The 27,276-nt window shown below is 31.9% G+C and overlaps 1 protein-coding gene across 7 annotated transcripts in view; it reads left to right on the top strand.

Annotated features, from left to right (window-relative positions):
- LOC117112615 (rho GTPase-activating protein 20-like) overlaps nt 1-27,276 on the top strand; it is a 66,943-nt gene that overhangs the window by 23,449 nt on the left and 16,218 nt on the right. For 4 of the 7 annotated variants that reach the window (XM_033255718.1, XM_033255721.1, XM_033255719.1 and 1 more), the window contains exons 2-3: nt 3,048-3,158; nt 5,242-5,370. In XM_033255718.1, coding sequence (XP_033111609.1) covers nt 3,048-3,158; nt 5,242-5,370 — 240 coding nt within the window. Of the gene's footprint in view, nt 1-3,047; nt 3,159-5,241; nt 5,371-8,805; nt 8,929-20,183; nt 20,412-24,387; nt 24,566-27,276 lie in introns of those variants that run through there. The other 3 variants (XM_033255723.1, XM_033255720.1, XM_033255722.1) reach the window with 3 other exon arrangements.

The following is a 27,276-nucleotide window of genomic DNA, read 5'->3' as shown; positions in this document are numbered from 1 at the left end:
AGGCCAAGGCATAGCCTATTTTGATGCATGATACATGATGCGAATCCAAAATTCTTGTATTATTTTGTGTATTTTATACTTTCTAAGCGTGAACACATTTTTGGTTTCAAAAAAAAAGTTTTCCTACTGACCTACCCATTTTTTGGGATTTTCCCAAAACGTGGCCAACACAATTTTTTTTTTTTTTTGGCCTTATATTGAGCTACTGTAATAAGCTTGAAATAGCCTTGGACTAGGCTAGGAGGCCAAGGCATAGCCTATTTTGATGCATGATACATGATGCGAATCCAAAATTCTTGTATTATTTTGTGTATTTTATACTTTCTAAGCGTGAACACATTTTTGGTTTCAAAAAAAAAGTTTTCCTACTGACCTACCCATTTTTTGGGATTTTCCCAAAACGTGGGGCCAACACAATTTTTTTTTTTTTGGCCTTATATTTGTTTAATGACATATTTCTTTGATTTATTTTACAATTGAAAGCTGTCAGCTTTCTTAAATATAAAATATTGAGATTAATTGAAATATTCTATTTTGTTATTTAAGCTTATCAGGCACTTTTCATTGGACAAGTTATCATTTTAAATTTTATTCTTAAGAGTTTAAAAATGGGAAGGAGGTAGGCTATTGAATATAGTATCAAATATAAAAATAATATATAACATATATTAAGATAAGATATGAACACAAAATTAATACAAATATAAATAACTAAATTGTTACTATTGTCTCAGATACAGTCGTAGTTTCTTGAAATTATTTGTTTAAATTGTATTTATTTTTAGTTTGTGGATGTTATTTTACTAAATTTTGTATTTTTGTTGTGTCTGGTTTATATTTGTACGGTTTTTCATAAAAAAATATATATTTTTTTTTTTTCTTTTGTTATGTGTCTTGTGTTTGAATGCTTTAATTTCTTGTGTTCAGTTACAAGAAAAACATGTTCTTATATGAATAAATCAATACTTATACTGTATACCTCATCATGCCAACTTATATCATATATCATTTTTTCTAATGATATATGAACAACTGACATAAAACTTGTTCCTTTGACATTTTAGCAAATATGGCCAGCCTATATTTATACGAGATGGAGAAATCAAGTTTGAGTCATGTAGAAAATACTAATGTGTATTTTTGTGTGTAGGTGTGTAAATTGAGCATTTTTATATTCAGAGCACTACCTTACACATTAAGCTAAACTAACCTAGTTTCATTAAACACCAAATTTAAACTTTTGAGCCCTACATAGACTGTTTTAACCATATACAGTATATAGAGCCTTTATAATATAAAAATATATGTCTTCTCTAATTAAAGACCCCTCCAATTAAAGACCACTTGCAATTATAGACCAAAGCTGCTAAAGAACACAGGAAACCCAGTCCCAAATGTGGTCTTTAATTGGAGGGAGACCTGTAGTTTTATTGTGTGTAACTTGAAATTAACAAAATTAAATTACTTTTATGATTGTTACATAATAAAAAAGAAAAAAAAAATTAAATGGAAAAAAAAACCATAAGGTAAAAAGACGGGAAAAGTGTGACATAGTGAATGTGTTTTTCCGGGTGAATCTCCTACACCAGTTCCGGAGTTGTTGTGTCATACACCAAAGGAGGAAGCAAGAGAAACCAGGTCACCTTCAAAGTTCGTCTCATCCAACATTAACTATCATAAGACATATATGCGCTCAAGAGTCAAACTCCTCCATCCACTTCACTGTCCATAAACAACCTGTTCTGTATTGTATAATATGTAGGATGTTGGTAAAATTGACAAATGAGTCCCAGTGGTCCGGCAACCAACTATGACTACACATATTGTATTTATATTGAAAAATTGATATAATGGAAAATGCTGTCTAGATTGGATAAATCAACCTCAAGAAATCATTACCTGGTTTTCTTTGTTTTTCCCGTTTCTTATGTGATGAAATAATCACAAAATAAGTAAGAAATAAGTAGGAAGTTTCTCAAAAATTTTTTTTGTTACGGTATACAGTAACAGTTATTTTTATATGACACTTTTTTTTTTAGCTCTAGATAACCTGACACATATTAGTAATTGTGGCAATAATGATCAAGAAATGTTCTGTGGTAATTTGATTCAAGTGAAAACAGAAAGGTAGTCAAATTAAAGGAAGATGTCTGAGATATAAAAATAATAAAATGAAGATGAACATTAAAATTGTCTACAGTATGTCCGTTTAAGGTTACCTCATTTGTACAAATTAACTAGACTAATAATAATATTAGTTCAGTCTACTAAACATTCAAGATGGGGGAAAAAATTGACACCAAAATAAAACAATTCATAAGTTAAATTAGAGTAAAAAGTAAAAGTAGCATTAAAGTATTAATAATCCCTGAGTAATAATTTTACAGTAAAACCTAAGATTATTAAAAACATTAAATATGTTCTATAAATAAATAAATAAATAAAAATAAATTCTATGCAAAGAGATAGAGTAAGAATATTTAATCTCTTTGCATAGAATCTTAAATTGGCTAGTTAGTTGATTTCATAGTAAAATGTCTGTAAACCAGTACTGATTTTATTTTTTTTTTCTTGTTGATCAGTGTTAACTTACATGTACCGGTATTTCATCTTTTGAATGAATCATTCTTTTGTTTTCATGAATTTTTTTGGAGATTTCAGCACAGATGGGATGATATATTTTCTCATAGGTCTCTGGTATACTGTAAACCCACTCATCCTTGAACACAAAATTGGGCATCTTTTTTTTTTGTTTTTTGGGGAGGGGGGTGTGGGGGAGGCTTATACCCGGGAATTTTTGCAGTGCATGCCTAATTACCAGCCAGTATTTGAATTTTTTTATTTAGAGTATTTGCAAAAGTCAGCTGCTCATTCAAAAGATAACCTGGGCTTTTGACCAATTAATGGCTGGTATGTAAAATTGGGCATAAAATAGGGGTGGGTTTATAACCGAGGTATACTATGGTTTTGCCTGTTCACATATTTCTGTATTTAAACATAGTTTGTTGACCTGTGCATAAATATTATGGGATTATTTTATCTTTCAGGTACAGAGAATACCTCAATATGATAAACATTTGAAGGAGCTTACAGACACATTACCCGCGTCACATGAGGATTATGTAGAGCTGTCACGCAATAGTAATTGTGTCTCAAATGTAAGTATCTTTTGTGGGGCGAAGAGAAACCCCACCCCAATAAAAACACTTGCGTTCCCCTGAATATGATTAAAGCAAAAAAAAAAAAAAAAAAAACGCTCAAGTAGTTAAAAATCACCTTATCTTGCAAACTAATTCCCCCTCGCTATATCTTTGATCCCCACTTCACCCCCCCCCCAGTCAGGACCCCTCCCCATCTCAAGATACACCATTGTTCTTACAGTATGTGTCTTTACTGATGTTTTTTTTGTAAGAGAAAATATCCAGTATTCATTATAATACATTGATATAATTATTTTATTTAAATTCTCATAAAACATAGTTACACAGGATTACAATTTTACAAAATATGTGAAATGCACATAAATTCTTTTAATTCATATCATTTATTAACAAAAAGAAAAGATGAACACGAAATTGATTTAGTAGCTACTAGCAGTGGCAAATACAGGGGGTGAAAAAAGTGATATCCTCTTCCTCACCAATGCAATACCTCGGAGCATCTAAGATCAGAAAACACCGCCTCACTCTCAGACCACAAGTCCTCGCGTGGCACTTCGCAAGTTACAGGTAGTTTTTGGCGTTACTCCAAGAACACTTCAATGTTCAAAAAACACTCTGAGAAAGTAGGTTTTTCCAATATTTGTGTGCCGTTCAAAACAATCGTTCTTTTCAAAACAAACACGAGTTTTCAAAACAAACACGAGTTTGTTCCAAGCTGTTACCAAAGAAAAACAAGACACAGACATATGACATCTACCTCACTTACCATGTAACAATCTAACGTTTTTTTACCCCACTTCCTCAGCAGTTGTAGCAATATTTTGATAATGTTTATTGCTCTTTGTATTGGTTGAGGTTGCGTGATTGGGTTTTTTGTTTTGGGACATTATAGTAATTGTGTAATACAGTGGATGAAGCTTGAATCCTGATAGAATTAGTGGTAATGGGTGTCTGTGTGTGTGTGATTTCTTTTGAGAAATTCTTCTTGTTGGATCACTCAGCTGCAATATCGATGGAAATTTTTGAAGAAAACAAATTAAGCTTAAGTAATTAAAAATCATATCACATTACTTTGCCAACATGTCTCCACTCCCCTCCCCCCTCCCGCCCACTACAGTAATCGTGAAAGGGGCGGTGCAAGGGGTGCCAGGGATCTACATTTGGAAGTAAAACAATTCGTTGGGGAGGGGAAAAAAGTATTTTTAATATATTAATAGACTCTAAAATCAATTAGATATGTCTTTGAAACCCCTAAACTGGACAACTTCCAAGACATTTTAAGTGACCAACCACGCCCACTCACGCTTTCGTTTTGGACATCGGGACCCCTTTTAGGCAAATCTTGACTCCACAACTGGTTGTTGAGACTTCATTCACCCTCACCTTTCCCCATCAGCTTTTTCTCCCATATTAAGACTCTTAATTGCACCATTGTCAATAGACATTTGAAATGATAATACTGTACCCCTCATATTTTTAAGGTTGTTTGTCACAAATGTCATTTTATAAAATCCAATATTGATGCAGTATTTACAATTAGTCATTTGAGACACTAGAAGGATCGTCTACAAATGACAGACAGACAAAGATATGGAATTATTAATAATAAATTCAGTTTACTCATTTCAAGGACAAGAAAAAATACTATCTTGATCTTTGTGATTTCTACAGTACTGTAGTTCTTCAAGCTATATTTCAAGATTGTTTAAAAAAAATCAAAAAGAAATTTAATTAAAACTTTGAGATTTAAAGTTGAATTGATTGGAAAGGAGTTGAATGGCTTAGCAGTCTTCTAATCCCAGGGTCCTGGGTTCAATCCCTGTGACAACAGGACTTTTTCTCATGACTTAAAACAACTCCACAACAACTCTTTATAAAGCATCGTTCCATCCTGTAAGTGGTGAATGTACTTGCTGTTAGATGTGAAGGAAATTTTTAAAAAACTTAAAAACAATTTTTAAAAATAAGTTATTAACTTCTAACCAGAAACATTAGTAAATATTAGCATTCATGGATTCACAGATATTGATTACCAGCCAACAAAAAAAAAAATTTTAATCATTCAACTTTATTTTAATAGATGGTTAAAGATCGAGAAGATGATGTTAAACTTGCATCAAATGAAGCGAAATTGTTGCAAATTCAGGAGCGATTTCCAAGTGATGAACTATACCTGAACGACAGTGAATACTATATGTGTAAATCACAGGTAAGAATTTGCATATTCATCTTGATATTTTTGCAGGTGTGTTTATGGATCAATCAAGATACTGGATTGTAATGTTGTGTTTTATACTAAAAAGCTATCAAATGCATTTTATAATACATCATGGAAGGTAGCTTAGTTGTGTTTTATACTAAAAAGCTATCAAATGCATTTTATAATACATCATGGAAGGTAGCTTCATTGATCAATGCCGTAGCCAGAGCTATTTTTCTATTGGGTCCACAAAGAATGGGTCTGCATTTTTTTAAATAGGTCAAAACATTTATTATGGAAAATGAATAAATGCATATTTAGGGCATAGGGGCAGTGTCAGTACCATTTTCCCGATGGCATGTCTAAGCTGTTTGACTGGAGACCTAACGGTTGGGGCTCAACAATCCACCATGTATCTTGAAAAATTGGCCAATATTGGCACATTTCACCCTGTTCTAGGATATTTTAAGACAACAAATCTGTGGCCAATGGTACAGTAGCTGGGCCTGTTTGTTGGGCAGTAAACCGCTCCTGCTCATTGGCTAGCACTGCCATTGAATGTTACACTTATTGTTTAGTACAGGTAATTCCATACAGTACGTAGGATGCCCGTTGAATTGAACACACTGTCTCAAACCTGCTAATGAATAATTGGTTGTAGCAATTATCACATCGCAAATCCACTCCTTTTTGTCATGTTCATTAAATAGGATTGATCGCTGCTACTTTCTGATGTGGGATATAATTCAGTTTATGAGCAAATGCATATTAAAGTATAATGCGGGGCTATTAAGCTATGGACGTGCTTTCTCTACGTAACAATCATGACATCATGTCCTTATTCGGAAAACATCACTGACGTCATCATTGACAAATAAATAAATGAATTATTTCAATTTTCTGTATAGTTAATTAATTTCTCTACAGCAAATACTCAGAATATTGCTTACCAATATATTTTTAAGCAATTTGTCAATATTTTTTTTTTTTTTTTTTTTTTTTTTTGCCCAGTTCCATGTTTCATAGAGTAATAAACTGATTATACATTCCAAATATATATCAACTGAACGTATAGCCCTAAACACTTAATTCCTGACCAATATATTTTCCATTGCATTTATAAGTGATCATTCTATGGTCCCTGTTGTTGGAAATTGTTTCATTTTTTTTTTTTATTATTATATATTTTTTTTTATTTATATATAGAGTTATTCTATTTTTGAATTGATTTTCTTTTAAGTTTTCCCAGATTTTTACTACGTATTGGTACAGAAATCTTTAATTAAAAGAAACTGCTTAATTTCTTAGATCATATATACTGTTAAAAATATTGAAGTTTAATAATCAACTGCATTAAAGAGTTATTGACAGAAGTGAAAATTGTGAGTGTTTGAGGAGAAAAAAATGGATACCCCACCCACTTGGAGTCAGTTGCTATGTTTAGTACAGTAATTGGATAAATTGATCATTCTAATTTTCAAATAACTTTTTAAATTAAAGTAAACATACTTCAAATATAGTCAGATATGCTACTGATTTTCAAAACATTCTTATATACAAAATAAACAAATTCAAGTAATGCTTTTTAGTGTTCTTGTTTGTATGTCAACCCAGACAGAATACAGTTAATGTATTCCTATTACAGAAAAACAACTGTTTTTTTTTTCACGTTTTGATGACGAAGTTGATTGTTATTACATAGCAAAATCTTCTATTTTAGTACATCCAAAGCCTGAGTTCATCCCAAACGGACAGTCAAGTTATGTGCATTAAGATCCGTCATACACTGTAGTCATAACAGATCCATAATAAAATTACAGATGTTATAAAAATGGAGACTGTGATGTCACTTGCATGCAATCAGCGTCACACAAATGGGTATTTAAGAAGTTGTTTCTACTAGTGCCAATAAGTGTTGTGCGCTGTTCAAGTTTAATTGATAAGAACTTTGACGTCATCCTCATACAGTAGTGTGTTTTTCAAGTTCCGTGTTCCAAACTTGCGTAGACTATCTCCTGTAATGGTAATGATAATAAATCATGTATTACATACATCAACATAAGTAATGTTCCGGTATGTAATGTTGTCATAGTTGTATCAATACACAAATTCATTATTTTTTTTTAAATGGCAGATGATCCATCGAACTTAAGCTGCTTTCTCCTAAAGTCTCTTAGACGCTGGGTAATGGAGTTAATATAGGTTATGAGGAAAATCTTATTGTTTTGCCAGAATTGAACCCAAGACATTAGGATGAGAAAGCAGGCACTGAAACACCATGTCATAAATTCACATCAGTTTTACTGCTGTACAATATAGTTCATGCATGCATTTATTCTTTAATTCATTTATATACAGTAGATCTCAAAATTTAGGCTAATTTAGTTTAGGTAAATTAAATTCATTATTATTCCACGTATGCAGCTAGTCACTCCTATAATGTAGCATGAAGCTAGTAACACAGAGATTTCTAGATGTTTCATGCATTGTACAATAATTATGATGTTATCCCTAAACTCCAGATGTTAAACCTAAAATTGATTTTATAGCATTAAACCTCTCTAGAGATTTGGTGTATTTTTTTTTTAAATCTTGGACCATGAAAACAATTACTAATTTCCTATATCCCTTTTAGGGGGAGGGGGGTTGCCTTCTTTTTTTATTTTCAAAAGGCAAAATATCATTTTAATCCTAATGAAATTCAATCATCCTGTTAAAAATTTAGATGAGTCTGCCTAGGCCTTGACATAAGAGTATGTATTATATGTGTTGTATCTGTCTTTCTGATAAAATAAAAGGAACCTCATTTTACAGTGATTTGGAGTAGAAATCTCATTTGGAGTATCCCTATTGGGGACACCCACTATTAAGGGGGACATACCTTACCTATAATATTATCTGGACCTTTTTTTGTCATGAATCCAGGGAAAATCTTCATCACAACGGCCAACCCTTATTCAGGATGTGTACCGTTAATAAGGCTCTCGTGCATTTCATCATTATTGCGTGAGGAAATGGTATTGCAATATCAAAGTGGATGTTTTTCACTTGCTTATGATGATTGTGCAGATAAGTTTAGATATTGTTTCCTATAGGTGTGTGTGTGTTTCCTTGTTGCACTTGGAAAAGGAAGGCCACCTCAAAATGACTTTGTGTTACTCAATATTATTACAGATAGAATAAAACATGCCCAACAATTATAACATTTTAAAAATGTTTCAATCTCTCCCTAAAATCATATTCTATTTTTTAAATTATTTTTCCACCATTTAAAATAATCTTCCATTGACTATTTCAAAAAGAAATACCACTTATTATTTTCATATTCAAATTTAATAACTAAATATATTTTGAAGTGTACCATAATCATTTTTTCATTAGGCCTATTTTATGATCTTAAAGATGGCCTTCAGGTGGGATTGGCTGGTATAGCATTTCTCTACAAAACCTGCCTTTACAGTATCTTGTGATTTGATTTGAATCATATTTTTCTTGGATATTTTTCTATCAATGTGATTGAATTCATCTATCAGGGATTTTATTATATAAGTTTTCAGCAGAATCTGGGTAAGGTTATTCTTCAGTAATTTTTAATCTATTTTGTTTTCTTTGAGTTCTTTGAGAGTTACTGCCTGTCACTACTTTTCTAATGGGCTCTATGCATTAATAAGGCCAATTCAGACAGCGTCGTACGACGCAGCCCGACTCGATTGGTTGTGGCGTCGGGTCTGTGTGAGTTAAACGCAGACGCGTCAGGGAAAGTCGCGTCGTAGAATATTAAACATGTTTAATATTTCTCACAACGGCTTAAGACTGTCCCCGACGTTAAATCGGGTCAGGCTGCGTCGGCCGACGCTGTCTGAGTTGGCTTTTACAATAAGCAAATTCCCGATAAGGTCAGACTTTTTTTATACCTTGTTTCACAAACTTATTTTTTTAAAGATTGTCAGAGGAGGGCGAAAAAAATTAAAATAAAATTATTAAATTATCTTATTTAAGCAAATGGTTTTGAAAAACAACATCCAGAAGGAGAAAATACAAATGAAATGTTATCAAGGTAACAGTGAAGAACTGGGATGGTTAAATGCTTTAAACTTATAAAATTAGGAAGAAATATACATCTTAGTTTTGGAGATTTCAAGGCAGCGATGGGCGTAATAAAAATAAATTAAAATTTGTTTTTTCTGAAACTTCCATTTTTTCCTGTCAGCAGGTGCGCTAACTGGCCAAAAATTAATTTTTTATTTTTATCCGAAATCATTATTGGCGGGCAACATTTTCGCTAAACAAGTTTTAAAAAATAAAAATAAAGAAAAAAATTTTTTTTTTTTTTTTAAATTTCTATTTTTTCGTAGCAGCGGGTGCACTGACTGACCAAAAATTAATTTTTATTTTTGTTCAAAATTATTATTGGCGGGGGGACAGGTTTCGCTAAACAAGGTTTAAAAAAAGTCTTACCTAAACACAAATAAAAAAATTATTTGGATTGCCTTTCACATCCAACACTAATTTTCTTCGGTAAAAATGGTTTTTTTTTTAAATGTTTAGTTTAAAGTTTTCTGGAGGTTAGAACTTTTTTTTTTGCTAGGTAATTTGATACAGAATTGAACATGCATCAAGTGGAGCCTGCTGTACTCCACTCAATGGGAAGTATTTGCTAGCCATGCAAGGTATAAAAAAAAAATCTACTTTACGTGGATAATATCCACGTTATTCTCCTCTTCTTACAAGCCTCCAGACAACTATGTGTGCTCATGTGTGAAGAGAAGTGCACATTGATAACTTAAGTGCCTAGCCCTAAGACATGAGAAATGTGACGTAAGTCAGATTTGAACTATGCTTGAACTCACAAATGCTGGGCGTGAAATCTCTGGGTGTAGTGACCATCCAGGGCCCAGTATGTTTGAGAGGTATGGTGCAAGTATGGTTCTAGATTTGTGCATTTTTTTTAAATTGCCTTTTTGTTTTACATACAGTTGTATAATCATTGTTTTTTAACTGATGATAATTTGATACTAATAAAGGTACTGTATACTTTATCAACTTCGCAAGAAGAAAATGCCATTCATATTATTCAAATTGTCACATAGCTCAACTCCTGCCCTGGGAACTGGTAAATTTTAGTGTTTAAAGTTAAAAAACAAACATTTTTACGTGCTGGTTGATTTTTATATGAATTTATGCTGGTATACAAGTATGTGTGGATTGGAGCTGTGGTTTGTTTGTTTGTTGTTTGTTTTTTGTTCCAACAAAAAAATATAACTTGTCTCCTTAATCTTCTTTGATAGAAAACAGAGGGGACCAAGTGATTGGTTTTTTATTCTCTAAGCCTAGTCTTATAGACACTTGGTTGTAGAGAATAAGGGGTCCCAAATGGTCTGTTCTCCATACCCTAAATCTAGGCCTCATAAAGACAATCATCAAGGAATCAAGGAATATTTATCTAGGGTCCCAAATACTGTAATCAGCTCTGGACTTTCAGTTTCATAAAGGAACATGGTTATAGGCTATTGTGGATCCATCAGCTCTCCACTTCTCCAGCATCATAAAAAAAAACTTTATTTAGAACATCATGTGTCCAACTAAGGGATCAGTATTCCCCTCCTCTCCAAGCTTCTTACAGAGACTTCAGCATGGGGCATATGATCCCTTTCCACGCCTCACAAAGAAACTTGAAAAGCCATCAAGTGTTCCAAATGACCAAATTGTCTTGTTTTTCTGCAGAAAATCACAGTGTTATTAAATATATTATTAAGAGTCCTGAATATTCCTAAGTCCTGTTTCTATTCCTTGGTAAATAAACAGAGCATTTAACATTAGATTTTTTCTAAATGCATCATCCATGTTTTTGAAAAATCAATACATTTAAATATTTATCATAATTGTTAAATTAGGACCATAAATGTGATGTGTACTGCAGAATATTTAGCCGTTAAAAAGGTCAGTTTATTTAAGTTGGTGCTAAAGATTTGTCCAATACAGTAATGGCCAGCGAATAATGCCCATGACGTCAGCTCAATGACCATGTCTACGTAGTGTAGACGCAACAATTTACGTCACTACTTTGAACAGTTGCGAGAAAAACTTAATCAGTTGACTTCAAGTTCCAGTGAAGGTATCAGAACGCAAGGTGAAATATCATATTTTGGAATACTACTGACAGGAGTTATGATACAGTAGTTGGAAAGCTGTTTTTATATATATATTTATTTATCATGGATATTTATACTAAAAAAAGATGAGCCCAGGTAGGTATACAATTTTTACTATTTTAAAAGAATACCAGCTGGGACAAAAATGCTGGAGTAACTGACCGCACAAAATACTTCTTAAAAAGAGAAGTCTCTTGGGCATGCAGAACCCTTTAGATGTTGTCCGTTGCTAACCGTATACTTTACTGTTTTGCTTTCATGTGTCTGCTTTTTTTCTAGTCACACCATTGAAATCGTACATCTGGTACCTCCTATTTTGGAATCCAGATTTTTTGCACACTGACAACTTTTCAAGTTTGTTGAAGAGTCGGATGATTTTGCACATTTTTTACAAATTCAGGAAAAGGTTTACGTATTCTAATGACTCAGGCATGTTAAAAAAAAAAGTAGTTTTGACAAATGCTGTGGTTCATAATGCAGAAAGACAATGTGGAGGGGAGAACAAGAGTATTCACTGTAGACTTGTGAAGCAATGTTAATACTCGTAAACACATATTAATCTCAAATAAAAGTAGTTGTCAGTTAGTTACAATTATTTCTTAATAAATATAATTTTCCAACTTTGTACCACAAGCAATCATGATTCGATATTAAACTTTTCTATAATTATTCATTTTCTGATAAAAGTAGATTGAATTGAAACAAAAAATTCCCCAAACTTTTATATCCAAAAATGCACTGTTTTTTGTATTTTTTAACCAATTCTGTTGTTGATATTGGAATCAGCTTTTTTGAGTCTAAAGCTGACATGGCAAAAATTCAGTTCTGGTGGCAAAACTACTAATTTCGTTTTTATCTTCTCTAATTTTGACGTAGCCTTTGTTAACTTTTTAAATAATCACTTGAAACAACCTCTGCTCTTATTAGAATGTTCTCGAGTTCGTAGAATTGTTGAATGACTAAACCTTGGCAAAGGTTTGGATGATCTCATGTCCCTGGCTGCACCTCCAAGTCAAATCAGTCTACTGCTCAGATTTGATGGTAAATTTCCAACACATTATGATCAGCCTTTCCTGTATCCTGTTCTTGGAGCTATGGAAGTTATTAATTTTAATCCTTCCATAATTTCAATTATTAATAATATCGTTTTAACAATTTATGTTCCATAAATAGCACGCCATTTCTTATCTCATAGTTTCTCTACATATTAAAATCACATTGCTCTAATATTAATACTACTTAAAACTTTGGCCGCTACGCAGAATGCCAGTGTGTTTATGTCTAATTGATACAGCAAGGCAAAGTATGAGTAACATCGTAAGGAATTTTGCGCAAACTATATGGAGGACTATACAGTAAGGAAGGAACAGTTATTTAAAATTTTCCTTAGTTATGGATTTTGTCCATGCTGCCAGATGCATACTTGTTGAACATTTGTAGGCCACCACCAAGGTTTTATTTTTATTATCAAGCTTTATAGCATGACTTTTTTTCACACTTATTCCAAGCTCCTTGTTTAGCAACCATTATTTTTAAAGATGTACGCTAATAAAATTTTTGTAGGCCTAGTGTATTTACAATCATTTTCCTGCCAAAGGCGTCAAGGCAAAGATGAAAATAAATATAAGAAAGTATAGTACATATTCCAAGTACAGTATTGAAATGCACGCCATCGTGTTCATAAATAATAATTGTTATCACGCCATCGTGTTAATAAATAATAATCTTGTTAATAAAAAATAAATATAATTGTATAGATAGAAAAAGTGTGAGTGCGATGAGAAGCAGATATAGAAGTTATAAAGGTATCCATATACATACGCCAAATCACAATAGGTACTGTATAAAGAATGCAATATTTCAAAGTATATAGTTCCGTTATCAGATTGATAAATTCCTTACACTTTATATATAGTCTCCCATAGGGAATAATGTGGAATGCTGATATGCTAAAAAAGGTTGCATCTTCTTTACAGGAAACCATTGTTTTGTATAACTTCACATAATAGATACTATTCTTATTTCGCAAATATTTCCTTGAACTCAAAATGAAAAGTACAAGAAAATTTCAAACTGAGGTGAAGTTTAATTTTTCATGAGATAGGAGTACTCACACTCTGGAAAATGTTACAAATATTTGAATTGATTAGATTCTACAAAATACACAGAAAACTAGATACAATACAAAGAAAAAAGGTCAATATAAAGACTAGGCATTTATCAAATTTTTTTAAGGGAGGGAATTTATATTGAAGGCTAATCTGAAAACAAAGCTTAGCTTCTTTTATTTAATAGGTGAAATGGAAAGGAAAAGTATTTCTTTTATTTTTATGACATTTAATTATATTGTGATCAGCCCGTTGTTTCATGAAAGCCTTCAATGTGACGCAAATGATTCACCTTGATACTGGCTTCCAAGAATGAATGTTCATTAAATTTCATTGTTCTATGGTTTTGATTGTTCAGTAAGCTGGAGAGTACACTTTAACACGTTCACAAAAAAATTGCTGGAGTTATTACTTGGTTTGTTTATGCCTGAGTCTTCCACGAGGGAAATTAACTAGTTCTTGGGTTCAAATCCTGTAAATCTTCCTTAAATTTTATCTTGATAGCACAGGCTTAGCCAGCGAGCCGTCCGGCCGTCTTTTGGACGGCCTAAAATTATTTAGGACGCCCACTTTTACGTTGACGGCTTGGGCTACTTGGCCTAATCAGCTCAGCCTAGCCTAATTGGGCCTGGTCTACCTTTAGCAAATTCTTTATATTCTTTAAACCTATCGAATGTTACATTAAACTAAAGCTAAATCAAATTTAAGTTGATAAAAACAACATTTATTGATTGAATATACGTTGTTTTCGTACCAATGTTCGGTGGGGCATCCATTTTGGATGGCCTATTTCGTTTTTCTAGCTGAACCCCTGCAGACAGTATATATATATATATATATATATTCGTGAAGCAAGTCACATGATTTCATTGCTTCCCTGCTATTGGTTATAAACACTTTGGTCACATGATGGTAAATGTTTGTGGTCTGGTGTGTGTAACTCGCTTCATCATCATTAAAAGGTTGTTTCTTCAAGACTTCTATTGTATTTCATTTTGTCACTCTTTTAGAATAGGGCATGATTCATTCTGACTATTGGGTCTACCAAGTTACTACACAAATAAACTGTATATAATACCATCACATTTAATAGGCTGTTCTGCATACCTATTTTTAATTCATGGTTAATCCCTGGAATGTGATTATTATTGAAGTTCCCCAGGCCAGCAACAGCTTTCCAAAGTGAAAGTTGGCTGTTATGATGAGTTCTTCCCTTGGCATTCAAACTCTTTTTTCAATGCCATATTCAAGATATTCTCTGGAGCAGAATCTGATGTGATGATAGTCTCCCTAGTCATGGCTTTGAAAGCAGACCTATAAAATTCAATTTAAATGGTCAGTCAATCGGAAGCTATGCACATATTATTGTTATCTTTGAATATTGATTGTGCATCAATAATTGTATGTCTTTGAACTGTGATCAATTTTTGATCAGTCAGGGTCGCCTTTTATCTGCCGTTCCTGCAGAAGTATGCGTTTATCAAGATCAAGCATTATCTACCCATCATCTTTCTCCTTTCTCTTGTCTAAGTTATTTGTTTTAAGTTGTAAAAAGTCTACATTTTTTGTAAACTTTGTTTAAAAGTATTTAATGGCTGGTTCTTTTGTGCAACTACTGGTTTTCTAGTGTTTTATGATTTTTCTCCAGTTCGCATTTGCTAATGAAATATGAAACACAAAATTTACGTTTCATGGAGTGAGTAAAGGCTTACTACTTGGTTCAAAGTACTGAATGACCCAGCAAAGTTATGACCAACTGAAGAGGAGGATGATGGTAATTACAAATTATCAATATCAATGATTATACAACACTGCCCTCAAACATATGGAATTTTGTATCGGTACTTGTTTTAAAAACTGTTAATTCAAATTATTAATATTGTATTTATAAATTATTACCAGTGTTTTAAACAGAATCAACAGTTTTGTTTTTTGGGTTTTTTTTTTTTCACTATTACTAGTGAAATTCAAATGTTTCAATCTATTGGGAAGTTAGTACCATTTCCGGTCAAGTACAATTAGTACGACCGAAGAAAGTTTACACCATGATGAAAGTAGACTATAAATGAATATACAACACTGCCCTCAAACATAAGCAATAGAAACCAAGATTTATAATGTATAGTTTTGAGTTATGTAACTTTCTACTAGGTGACTGATCGTCCTTGCTTAGGTTTTGTAAGTACAATTACTTGCCAATTCATTGGAGGTACGAATTTAGATTTGTCACCTTTGATCTGCACACTTCTTTTATTGAATAGGATTCTTTTTTTTTTTTGTCAGAGATTCTCTTTTATCGTCATATTAAAACGTCTACAAACTGGCAAAGCTTTGATGTATGACATAAATGGTCCATTGATTCTTTTAATGTAAATCTATTTTATTTAATTATACAGTTATCCATTAAAACATAATGTAATTAAACAAATGCAACTATTTTGAAAGTAATTTCTTGATTTACTTGATACTAAGAGTGGTGGATCCAGAAATACACCCTACAAATAGAGGGGGTGCTGGAAGGGACTTTCACAGATGGAGGGTCTATACCACCTCAGGCCCACCATAGTTGGGGCTGAGGTCGGAAAAGTTATGATTATGGCACCTCCAGTAACATACATACTTTTCTATTTTTTTCTCTATTTTTTTTTTATTTTGAAAAATTTGGGTGGGGGGAGTGGAGGCCAGCTGGACTTCCCACCCCCTCCCCTCCCTTGAATCTGCCACTAAGGTTAGTATGCTGCTTTTTCAAATTTAATTAGAAGTTGTCCATCGATTCTTATAATATTAATGCATTTGATTCAGTTTTATAATTACCTATTTAATAACATAATCAAATGTAATTACTTTACTATTAATTTCTTGTTTGATTTGGAACTGTGAAGTTTGTATTGAACTTCAACGCTGCTTTTTTTCAAGTTTAATCAGAGGCCGTCTTGATGTTAATAGTGACTGGTTAATCTCATTGCCAATGTTTTAAATCCATGCCACCTGATGGAGCGTTCTTTATCTCTCATTCATCTTACATGTCACATTAATACATAATTGTTTTTACAACCCTTTTAAGATCCCAACTGTGCTTGTAAATTGTTTGTAGTCCTTAAACCAGCTTAAATAGACTTAGACATTGAGGTTCACGCTATAGAGTTTATTTTAAGAAACATTACCCATATAAACAGAGAATGTGATCCAAGAATGTGATTTTGTATAGAAATGTTGTCAACTGCCCTAGAAAAAGAACTTTAAACATTTTACTAGAAATTGCAAATTGCAAGTGAAGTGCTGCGAAGTACAACTGCATATAAATGTTCTTCGAACAAAATTATTTATGCGAGTCAAGTGAAAATAATGAATAATAAAAATATAACAAATAATATGAGACATGACCCATTATCTTGGAACACTGACGAGCTGACGTAGAAACATAGTAAAAACGAGCGTTGGCACCGTGTATGCCAGTCTACAACAAGCGTCGCCTAAATGTAATAATTAGCACGCTGAAATAGGCTAGTAAATAAGTTTAACTGGGTTCGTAAATAATATTGGCCTCAAAATATTTTGGCTGAGACATGGGCCGATTAAACGTAGAAATGGGAAACCTAGAAATATAGTAAAAACGCTGAATAGTAATAGTCTAGCGTCGCCACATGCGGACGTTGGTACGTGTAGGTTATCTACAAACGTCGCCTAAAGTAATTGATTTTACCCGGCAGAACAAAAGAAGGAAACTCCGCTTTTCAGTCATCTTAGGCCCTTGTTTTTTGACAAACAATGACCTTTCAGAGGTCAAATTGTTGTCAAGAATATGAATTGGCTGCTTTGCAGCAATTAATTGGTTGAATATAGGGGGATGTCTATATATTAATTATTAGTTCAGGGATTATGAGAATCATGAATATTCATTAGATTAAGGTCAAAGAAAATTAATTGTTAGTTTCACATCATATATTTGAAATTATATTTTGTTGAGGTAACTATTTACATTGTATTTTATTTTTCATTAAAAAATGATTTTTTTTTTAAATTTATATAAATAATAATTTTTTTGTTCATGATGCCTCAAAGTTTTACGTTGACATGAAATTAGTAATTAGTTTCTGTTGGCCTAAAACAAACTTTTGAATTTGGTTTTTTAATATAAAAAGATTACATTTACTGTAAGTCAGTATTTACTTGGCTAAAGTTTGTTAAGGATAGATTTTAAATTAGTTTTTCATTGCAATTATTTTAAAAATACTGTTTTGTTAAATTTATATTAAATATAGTATATTCTTCCATACAGCTTAAGGAATACTCAATCCACTGTTGTTCAGTACAGTAATATGTTTGGTTAGACTAAATTTAACTTAATTGTATTACAATCAAGGATAAAAATTGGTATAAGGCCCTATGAAAATATTATTAATTTATCACCCTATCTAGGCTGGAAAAGTGGTGAAGGAGGGAGTTTTTTATTTTGCTAAACCTAAATATCGCCCTTTGGTTGTTTTACTGGTGCATCCCATGAATTTCATGTCGGCAATTGGCAATTGCCGACCATATTGCCGAGCCAGATTTGCTACCTAAGCCTAGATTTCTTTGCTTCAAAAACTGCTTGGAAAGTCAAAAACTTTGACTGAAACCAAGGAAATTGGTGGTTCATAAAACAGATTTGAGTGTACAATAACTATTTCTAATAGGCATGCAGTATGTATGATTTGTGTACAATCTTCTTGTCTTTCTCGCCTAGTCGTCTTGTTATTCTACACTATTAAAAATGATACAAGTACAACCACTCTTTCATATATTGATTTAAAGAGAAATTAACAAAATCACAATCTGTAGATGACGATGTAAGGTCGAGCGTTCGGAAAAATCGTGGTTTATACTATATAGGCCAAGATAGTAAAAATTTGCTGAGGCTGCCGACCTCAGAATTTAAGGTCGACCTAATTTTTTCAAACTTTTATGGGCTGCTGGTGCATTGATATTCAAAGTAAACATGATTGAGATAATACATACTGTAAACAATATATAATAACTATTTAATAAAATAAAATGAAAAAAAAAAAATTTCATAATAAAAAAAATATAAAAATATTTATTTCAGTACCATACTATAGAAAACATGCGCATGAGAGTGATAAACTAATAATTTTTTTTATTTGGCCTAATAGAGGGAAAACATTTTTTAAAGCCTGTTTAGATAAATAGTTGATTTTAATCTAAATCTCTTTCTAATTCCTTTCATTTAATGTCAAGGTTTAGCTATATTCATGTCCCAATTAATGGGTGTAGGTCAACGAACTCACAACACTACAGTACAGATACTGAATGGTGGCATTGTAGAGCAGCTATTACTAGTTTCCAACTCAAGGCTAATAGCATACCTCCGAAAATCCACTGAAGTACGTGAGCTTCATAAGTCTTGACTACACAAGTACTAACCAGTGCATTAACAAACACAATAGTAGTGACAATCCTCTAACAAAAGTGCTAAGAACGGTAGTCATTTTTTGAAGTAGTTGGTACTACATTGAATGAACAGGATACAGAGGTGACTATTCTTGGAATGTCGATGGATTTAGCAAAAAGGAAGGAAGTTTGGACTTAACAGCGATAGAAACTACCGGTAAAAAAATAAAATTTATTTTTTAAAAAGCCATTTTAAGATGATGTGTTTATTTACATGATAAGAAATAATCAACAATTAATGGACATCAATTAAAAAACTGAAAAGGAAAATTTCCTTTAAATTGCTCAAACAACCTTCCGTATGTAAAATTTTATATTTGACTTGATTACTTTATTTTATGTAAGTCTATAACTTTTAGTTGAAAAAATTTGCTGGTAATAAATTTGTAGTACAAAATAAATCCTAAAATTTTTAAAAATTATATAATTTTATTACACATATTTTTATGTTTGTATTTAAAATCATGCTTTACTGGTACTATAATAAATGTTTGGTTTCTTGATGAGTTATGTCTTAAGAAAAATGTGCATAGCCAATGTCTGATGTATGACTTTGTATCATAAAAGAACCTAGGTGGTCTTTTAGAGAACAGCAGCTTGGTACAGATACCATAGTTTCAATATTATATATATTAAAATAAAATCCTATAACATTTGAATTTTTAATGCATAGGGTGAGTGAAGGTCATGTTGTAATAATGTCATTGTAATCATTTATCATGTGACATAAACCTACGCAATCATTTCTATTGTGTTTCTTCCTATTCACCATTCTTCTTTTTACGCCCACTAAATATTTGACTTTTGTGATCGTGATTTTTGAAACCTTTCGGATTTTGCTCTCTTAAGCACTGTATTATGACGTCACTGTATAAACTGACAAAGATTTCGAGTCACCCCGCTTGGACTCCTAAGAAACATTTGTCACAAAAGCCAAAAAATTCCACCATTCATAGGTACTTTGTGATGATAACGCTAGTGAGTATGGTCCCATTCAATAACCTCAATACCCATACACAATACAACCGGTTGTACTTTGATCTGAACTTATGAATAGTCATAAGAAATCGCTGAAGTGTGTCTGTACTTTTCTCTGTGGTAATCGTGAGTTTTGTATTCTTGTTAGTGAGGGCCATGGGTTAACATCTCACTAGAATCGCCTGCAAGGATGCATTTTCTTCTTTCTCTGAATCCATATCAATTAAATATTTTTCAATCATCATCCAAAAATGAAAATTTAATGCAGATGCCTGGGAATTTATCCTACCGGAAATACCGTCGCTCTGGATCGCACGAAAATTCTGAGAAGTTGATATTTTCAATATTAGACTCTGATCAGGCAAGTTATCTTTTATGAATATTTAATTTTTTACTGTAAATAAACTAGTTTAAAACAAAATGTTACAGTTACTTTAAGTAATATTTTTTCTGCTTTTATTTAGGAAACTTATAATTGCATATTTGTTTGGTTTGGTTATGTTGAGTGGGAGATAATATATTTTACCACTCTCCTGACCCATTCCACCCACTTCCCTTTCATGCAATGTGGAAAAGGATGCTAATTAATTTTTTATACTTCATTTATCATCATTTCTCTTAATTTTGTTAATTAAAATGTTAAAACAGTGTTTACTCAGGATTTAAGTTGTTTAATATTATGTAAATATGGAATTATATTTATGCTCATCCTACAATTCATGTTGTAATGTTAAAAGAAAAAAAAACTAAATTACAAAAATTTTATTGTGCATTAAAATGGTGGCTGCTTTTGTTGTTGTATATGGCATAGAAACTATATAGTATATATTATCTATGTATATATTAAGGTTAATCTTAGATCATTTAGGTGATAAGAGTGCTTACTGTAGCAGTCAACAAATAGATTTTACGTTGAGTTCGACTGACATATTTTACAATGAACTCTGTTCTCATTAATACTATCAAAATGGGACTCTTACTGTCAAGGAAGTGAAGGTTTTGTTAGTGTTTTTTTTTTTTTTTTTTTTTGTTTTTTTTTTTTAAATATCATTTAACTTTTTCCAAATGAATGATTACTACTTCAAAGTATGTGGAGCATGAAAGGATTAATCTTTTCATAAAAAAATTCCATATTATGACGAAATCGCAACGTCAGCTGTATAGTAAAATGCTTTTACTATAGTCCTATTCAGTAGGTGAGATGAGGTATATCAATTTTTCTTTCAAAACCAGTTTCAGTTTTTCTTTTTTATTGCAAGTGTTATGCATTACATTACAAAAAATAGGATGGTGATTGGACAAACATTTCTTTTGTTATTCATTTTTTTTAGGGTGGAGTGAGTCAAGAATGTTTGTTCTTGTCTGACTTTGAGATCCCTTGAGAGTATTTCACACTTTTTGTATACCCATCATACGTCCATTTTTAAATATGATTTCCATCTTAGAGCTTGAATCGACAAAACCAGTTCGGAATATACAGGTACTTGAAGACATGCTTGAAAGTGTAGTCTTGTATTTATGTTACATCAAATGTTTGCTGTTTTGAATCGTGCCCCACAAGTTTCTAGATATCTGGCGTGTCAACTTGAGGCTAACTGTAAGCGTAATGTCAAAAGGGTCAAAGGGCATTAAACATCCTACTGTCTGTGTTTACCTAGTAAACTTGAAGAATAAAATTCATTATTTTAATTGCTTTGTATATCTAAGTCCCTGTCTAGATTAACAAATATTGTTTAATGTTTTAGACAAATATTTAAGGACATCTCAGTTTTAATTATGTTTAAGGAACAAACACCTCCCTCTATAGTATAACACTACTAGATGTTTTATACTTCTGAAGAAATGAAATTGTAACTGTAGACTTGACTGAATGAGTAACACCTGGTGTCACAGAGACTGTATCATATGACGTATGTTGTCAGATTTATTACCATAAAAACAAAAGGGGACACATTCGTGTAGGCCGAAAATTGATAAATGTAGTATGATATGAGCAGGGATCTGAAGGTGTGTTGTATGGCTTTGGCAAGTCGGTCATAAGTTACATGGTGGTCTTTGAACCAGTCTCTGCAGTCAAGTACCAGTTCCTTTAAAAAAAAAATGAACGTTTTTTCAGATGGAACTGTTGGTTTGATGCAGTGTAGGGATCTCGTTTAACTGCACAAAATGCCCCATTGGGAATTATAAATTCAACATTATATAATGACAGAGTGATTTTCTCTGAACAGGTGAATATTACTGTGCCCTACTTACATTTGTTTATTTATCTTCATCTGCGCTGGTGACATTTGAGAAATTCCTATCCTGCTTTTTAGTTGATGTAGTGTGTTTTTTGTTCAGTTTTTTCCATATCTTTTCTTTATGTTCATTATCACTATGTGACAACTAACTATGAGTTAACTGAAAAACACAGAAGAGTATAAGGTATATGTTTAATGCATACCGTTGTGTTTATACACTCTTGTATTATAATATAAGAAAATATATATAAATTAATACATTATCTATACTAAAGTTTTATGTTATACATATTTAACTGAAACTGATCCAAAATACACAAATACTCATGCATCATCTTTCTCCATCTGAAATTTTAATGATAGGAGAGAGATTAAATTACCTGATGAATCAAGATACGGCCTAAGCACCCCGTAATCCATGCATTACTTTGTGACATCATCAGTACCTCTTTGGTGACGGTGATGAATGTACATGTGGTATTAGACATAATCAAGTCAATAGTTAAATAAATTCTCCACATGCTGATCAATTAAAGAATCTTTGTTATCGAATAACAGCAAAGACAGATCCATCCTACATACATGGTGACGTACATACCTACTTGATTATGCTGTTGATTTTGGCGTGTGTTTGTTTTTATATTGTTATCTTGGGAGCTACATAATTTAATTTTTTATCACCTTTGGTTTAGAGCCAATGCCATTTTTATTTCAAAGAAAATAATCCCAATAAAAATATAGGCCTAAACAAATACTTTAACCCATTTGCTGCGTGCCCCCAGTAATGCCGGGGATAATTAGACGTCGTTGAACTGCGTGCCCAAGGTACTACCGAGGACATGAAAATAATTCTTTTTTAAATTGTTCCCATACTGCAGGCGCCCTCTATAGTTGTTTCTATGAACTAGAGGTGATTTCTACTGAATTACATGGAGTAATGACTAATTGTTGCGAAAAACTCATCTTACAGAGAATTTTTGGATTTTTTTTTTTCACGAATCTGCCAACAAATATGGATTTTTGAATAGAATGATGAAAATAATTCAAACTATTGATTATTTTTTTATTCATTTTATGTATCTTTACCGTAATATCCAGTGAAAAAAAAATAGCATCCCATAAGAATTTGTATCTTTTTTTTTACAATATGAAAAAGGGGATTTCCAATATGGCCACCCCAAGATCACATGACCACCTAAGTAAAAATTCCAATTTCAATTTTTCCCGTCAGTCAACCTCTTTCCCACCCCAACACACAAAAACAATTACAAAATAACGTCTTTTAGTATTTTTATTTTTTTGGCATTTATTTCAAAATAACCTTCTTCCCAAGCACAGTGGGTGTATTTGCCTGCAGCAGTGAAAGGGTTAAGCCTATTGTACCAACTGCATATCATTGACATTCACTATATTAAAAACATTCTTAAACAATGTAGAAGAACCGGATTTTTTTTAAAATATACATTCTCTAATTTCTTCATTGCGTGTTGACAAATTTAATTCCTCAATTTTCAACTGATGAAAAGTTAATTCCTAAATTTTCAAACCGATAATAGTTCCTTTAGCACACTTAACGACATCAACACATATATTGATTACACATAATCTTTGTTTTTTTTTTAGTCATATCTGGTTTTTTTTTAGTCATGCCTCGTAATTAATTTCAAAGATATTGTAACAGACTGGACAATGTGTCTCCTTCTCCCATTATTTCGCTGCTATTAAAATCATAGGCACTCGTGGAGGTACTAAAATTAAGTAATGTGTGGTTACAAGATATATATCAGCTAGCCAAATACTTTAATTGTTTCCCTTGTTAGGAAATTCTACGGACATGTTTAAATATGTTCCATTTTTTTAAAACATATACAGAGTTCATAATAATAACATTAATATTCATGAGAAATATTTAATGATCAGTAAAAGCTGCTTATCAGAGCATGAAATATTTCTATGAATATTCATAAGCAATAGAACAAGGCAGCTGTCCAGTAGTTATCAGGTTATGAATATTCACGAAGTGTGGCACTTAAAGTTTGATGGGTTGCTGCCACCTAGCATACACACTGCATCTGTGTGCTTAGGTGAGCTAGTTGGATTGTTGAAGTGATGCGAGGTAGATTAACTTTTTGAGTGTGGATAGTTTTATCGCACAACAGTGAGGATAATGATTGCTGTTATGCTGAATAAGGAGAGTAAGACGTTGCTCCGGAGAATCAGCGAATCTGATTCATTTACAAACACTAGGATTAACAAGCATGCTGATATTAATAAGGTAGGCTTTCTGAGATTCCATAGAGAGATAAAGGAAACTCTATAGAGATAGGGAGTTACCATCTTCCTACCAGTTTTAAGTTGTGTTAATTTTCATAATTCCTTGCATTTATTCATGTAATTTGTTAATTGATAAAAAAAACCTTATTAATTAATGTTATTATAGATCTTAATATACCCTATTTAAACATTAAAACCACACAAAATATAATAGAAAGTAACTAGCCAATCTTAGACTAAAGTGAATGTATTTCTGTTTGTTTATTAAAGAAATGTATGTGTTATGTTCATAACATACAGATCATAACATACAGTATATATTATATGTGTGTGTTGTTGCAGGCTAGATATATTGGTATATACATACATAGCCTTTTTCTAAACAGTGGGACTAACATACACATATCATTACTATTTTCAACCAGTACAGTTGTTTTTAATATGAGAGAATTTTGTTCATACTTCTCTTTAAGTTATTTATTAACAATTTGTGGTATGTATGGACCACAAATCATTGATGTATATGTATTTGGCCATGAAAGTATAAAAGAGATTTATACCTTTTATCAATGAGATTGCAGTCCTTGAAAAGTTTTATATTCAAAAATGTTTGTGTATTTTATACATAATTGTGTTGTACTGTAGTAAAATACAACTTGTAATGTTGCTGTACGGAATGGCTTTTGATAAAATATGCAATAATGTAGTTAATAATTCCTAACAGAAGTTAAAGATGTTTTTTATTTTGTCAAAGTTGAAATATTTTTCAAGCTGTGTTTAGTTACAACTTAATTGTTAATATTTATGTTTACATTATATTATACAGTATTTATATAAAGTAAACATAATTCGACTAAAGAACATTATAAAGGCCCACAAAATTGTAAGTATTGTTTAGCGGAATCGTCATTGACCTTCGAATTCGTTTGTTTAAAATGTCTTTCGGAGTCTTGCCGGTAATTTGGCTTGTGACAACGGTTGCACCTGTCTCTTATACACATCTTATATATATGGGTGTGTGTATTTATCGTTTTACTATACTTTAGCGTGCCCTGCATTCTTGTGAGTGGGATTTTATAGCATGATTACTAAATTCACAGAATGCAGAAATATTTATTTCCAAAACCTGAATTCATATAATTTAAAATGTATTTTAGATATTTATTTTAATTTTTACTTAATAAAATTGACACATTAAATTTACAGAAGGAAATAAAACCTTCAACAAACATTTATATATATTTTTTTAAATAATTGAGAATTACTACAACCCAATGTATCTTTGCTTTAAAACAAGAATACTATATATCTATTTAAAATTTTATAATATATATAATTGACCGATTGAATTTACGGAAGGAAATAAAATCCCCAGTAAACCTTATATTTTTATTTCCTCATACTGGGATTAACTAATTAATTGAGTATTACTACAACCATCCCAATGTATTTTTGCATTCAACAGGGATACTACTTTAATATTACCAGTCATGAGTCAGTGAATTTTTTTCTGGTCATTGGCCCAACCAACCTTTTCTCTGTGTCATAAGATTTATGGTTGACTTTGAAATATTAGAGGCTAGAGATGAGAAATTTGAGGATCTTTTGGCAAGTTCCTCATTGGACAGCCCTGTACCTTTTAAGTGGATTGAGTTTTATGAGGCTGACTTGGGATGGAATAATTTAACGCCAAAGAACAGTCATTGCCAATACAGTACATCATTCTTTACATAATGTACCAAGTATTTACCTGTTAAAATGTATTCATTCCATGTACTGTACTCTCTTAATATTCGTCTTTTATGTATAAATCCATCAGGAACTCAAACCTTTTCGAAATTTCACTCATGTTTTCGAATATTCATCATCACACATCTCCTTCCAGTACTGTGCTTTAATTTATGGATACTTTTAATCATGCATAACAACATAAATATAATTATTTTCCCCTATGTTCAAAATTATGTAGCTTTAAAGCAACTTTAATACTATTGTACTACACCAAAGAATGGCAGACATATTGAAAAGTTAAAGAAAAAAAATGTTAACTGTACAGTACTTACCAAAGCGAACCATAATCTCTTAATCTACAAATTATAAATTTAGAATCGCACATATTTATGAAATGTAATTTAGGGTTTTTTTTCCTATTAAATTGGTAGAAATTTCATTAGGACAGTACCATAAATCATATACAAAGTGATTTTTTTATGGAGGCCATGCTTGTGTGTAAAAAATGCAAATACGACCAGGATAAGAGGAAGGCACAGTATTGAATGTAGACGTTAATCCTCCACTCGATGTTAGCGGAGTCTGCTTATACCAGTCTAAAGGTCCACATTATATCAAATCATACCCTTAACTGCACATAACACTTTGTGGTAGACTTGCTTTAAGATAAAAAGAGGGAAAGTGACTTCGCGAATGTTTACTCCACCGTAGATAATTAAAAAGTTTAATTATCTGGCCATCGGTGGTGTAGTGGGAGATGTTTTGTGTGGTTCTCTATGCTTAATTGTGCGGATAAAATTCATTACATTCGAATACAGAGTTCATTAACCCTTAATTAGTCCATTTTGTGTGGCAGGTGAAAGAGTGGTCGTATTACATCCTACAGTATATTTATTCTAGAGATCTGGACATGGTATCATATTGTACTCGTAACTGTTATATAAAATTCTTTGATTTAAATTTAAAATTAAATTATTACTA

Source organism: Anneissia japonica, unplaced genomic scaffold, assembly GCF_011630105.1.
Source record: "Anneissia japonica isolate Jap-2015-1 unplaced genomic scaffold, ASM1163010v1 scaffold288116_len470923_cov172, whole genome shotgun sequence".
NCBI classification, from domain to species: Eukaryota; Metazoa; Echinodermata; class Crinoidea; order Comatulida; family Comatulidae; genus Anneissia; species Anneissia japonica.
This window is presented reverse-complemented; position numbering and strand designations above follow the sequence as displayed.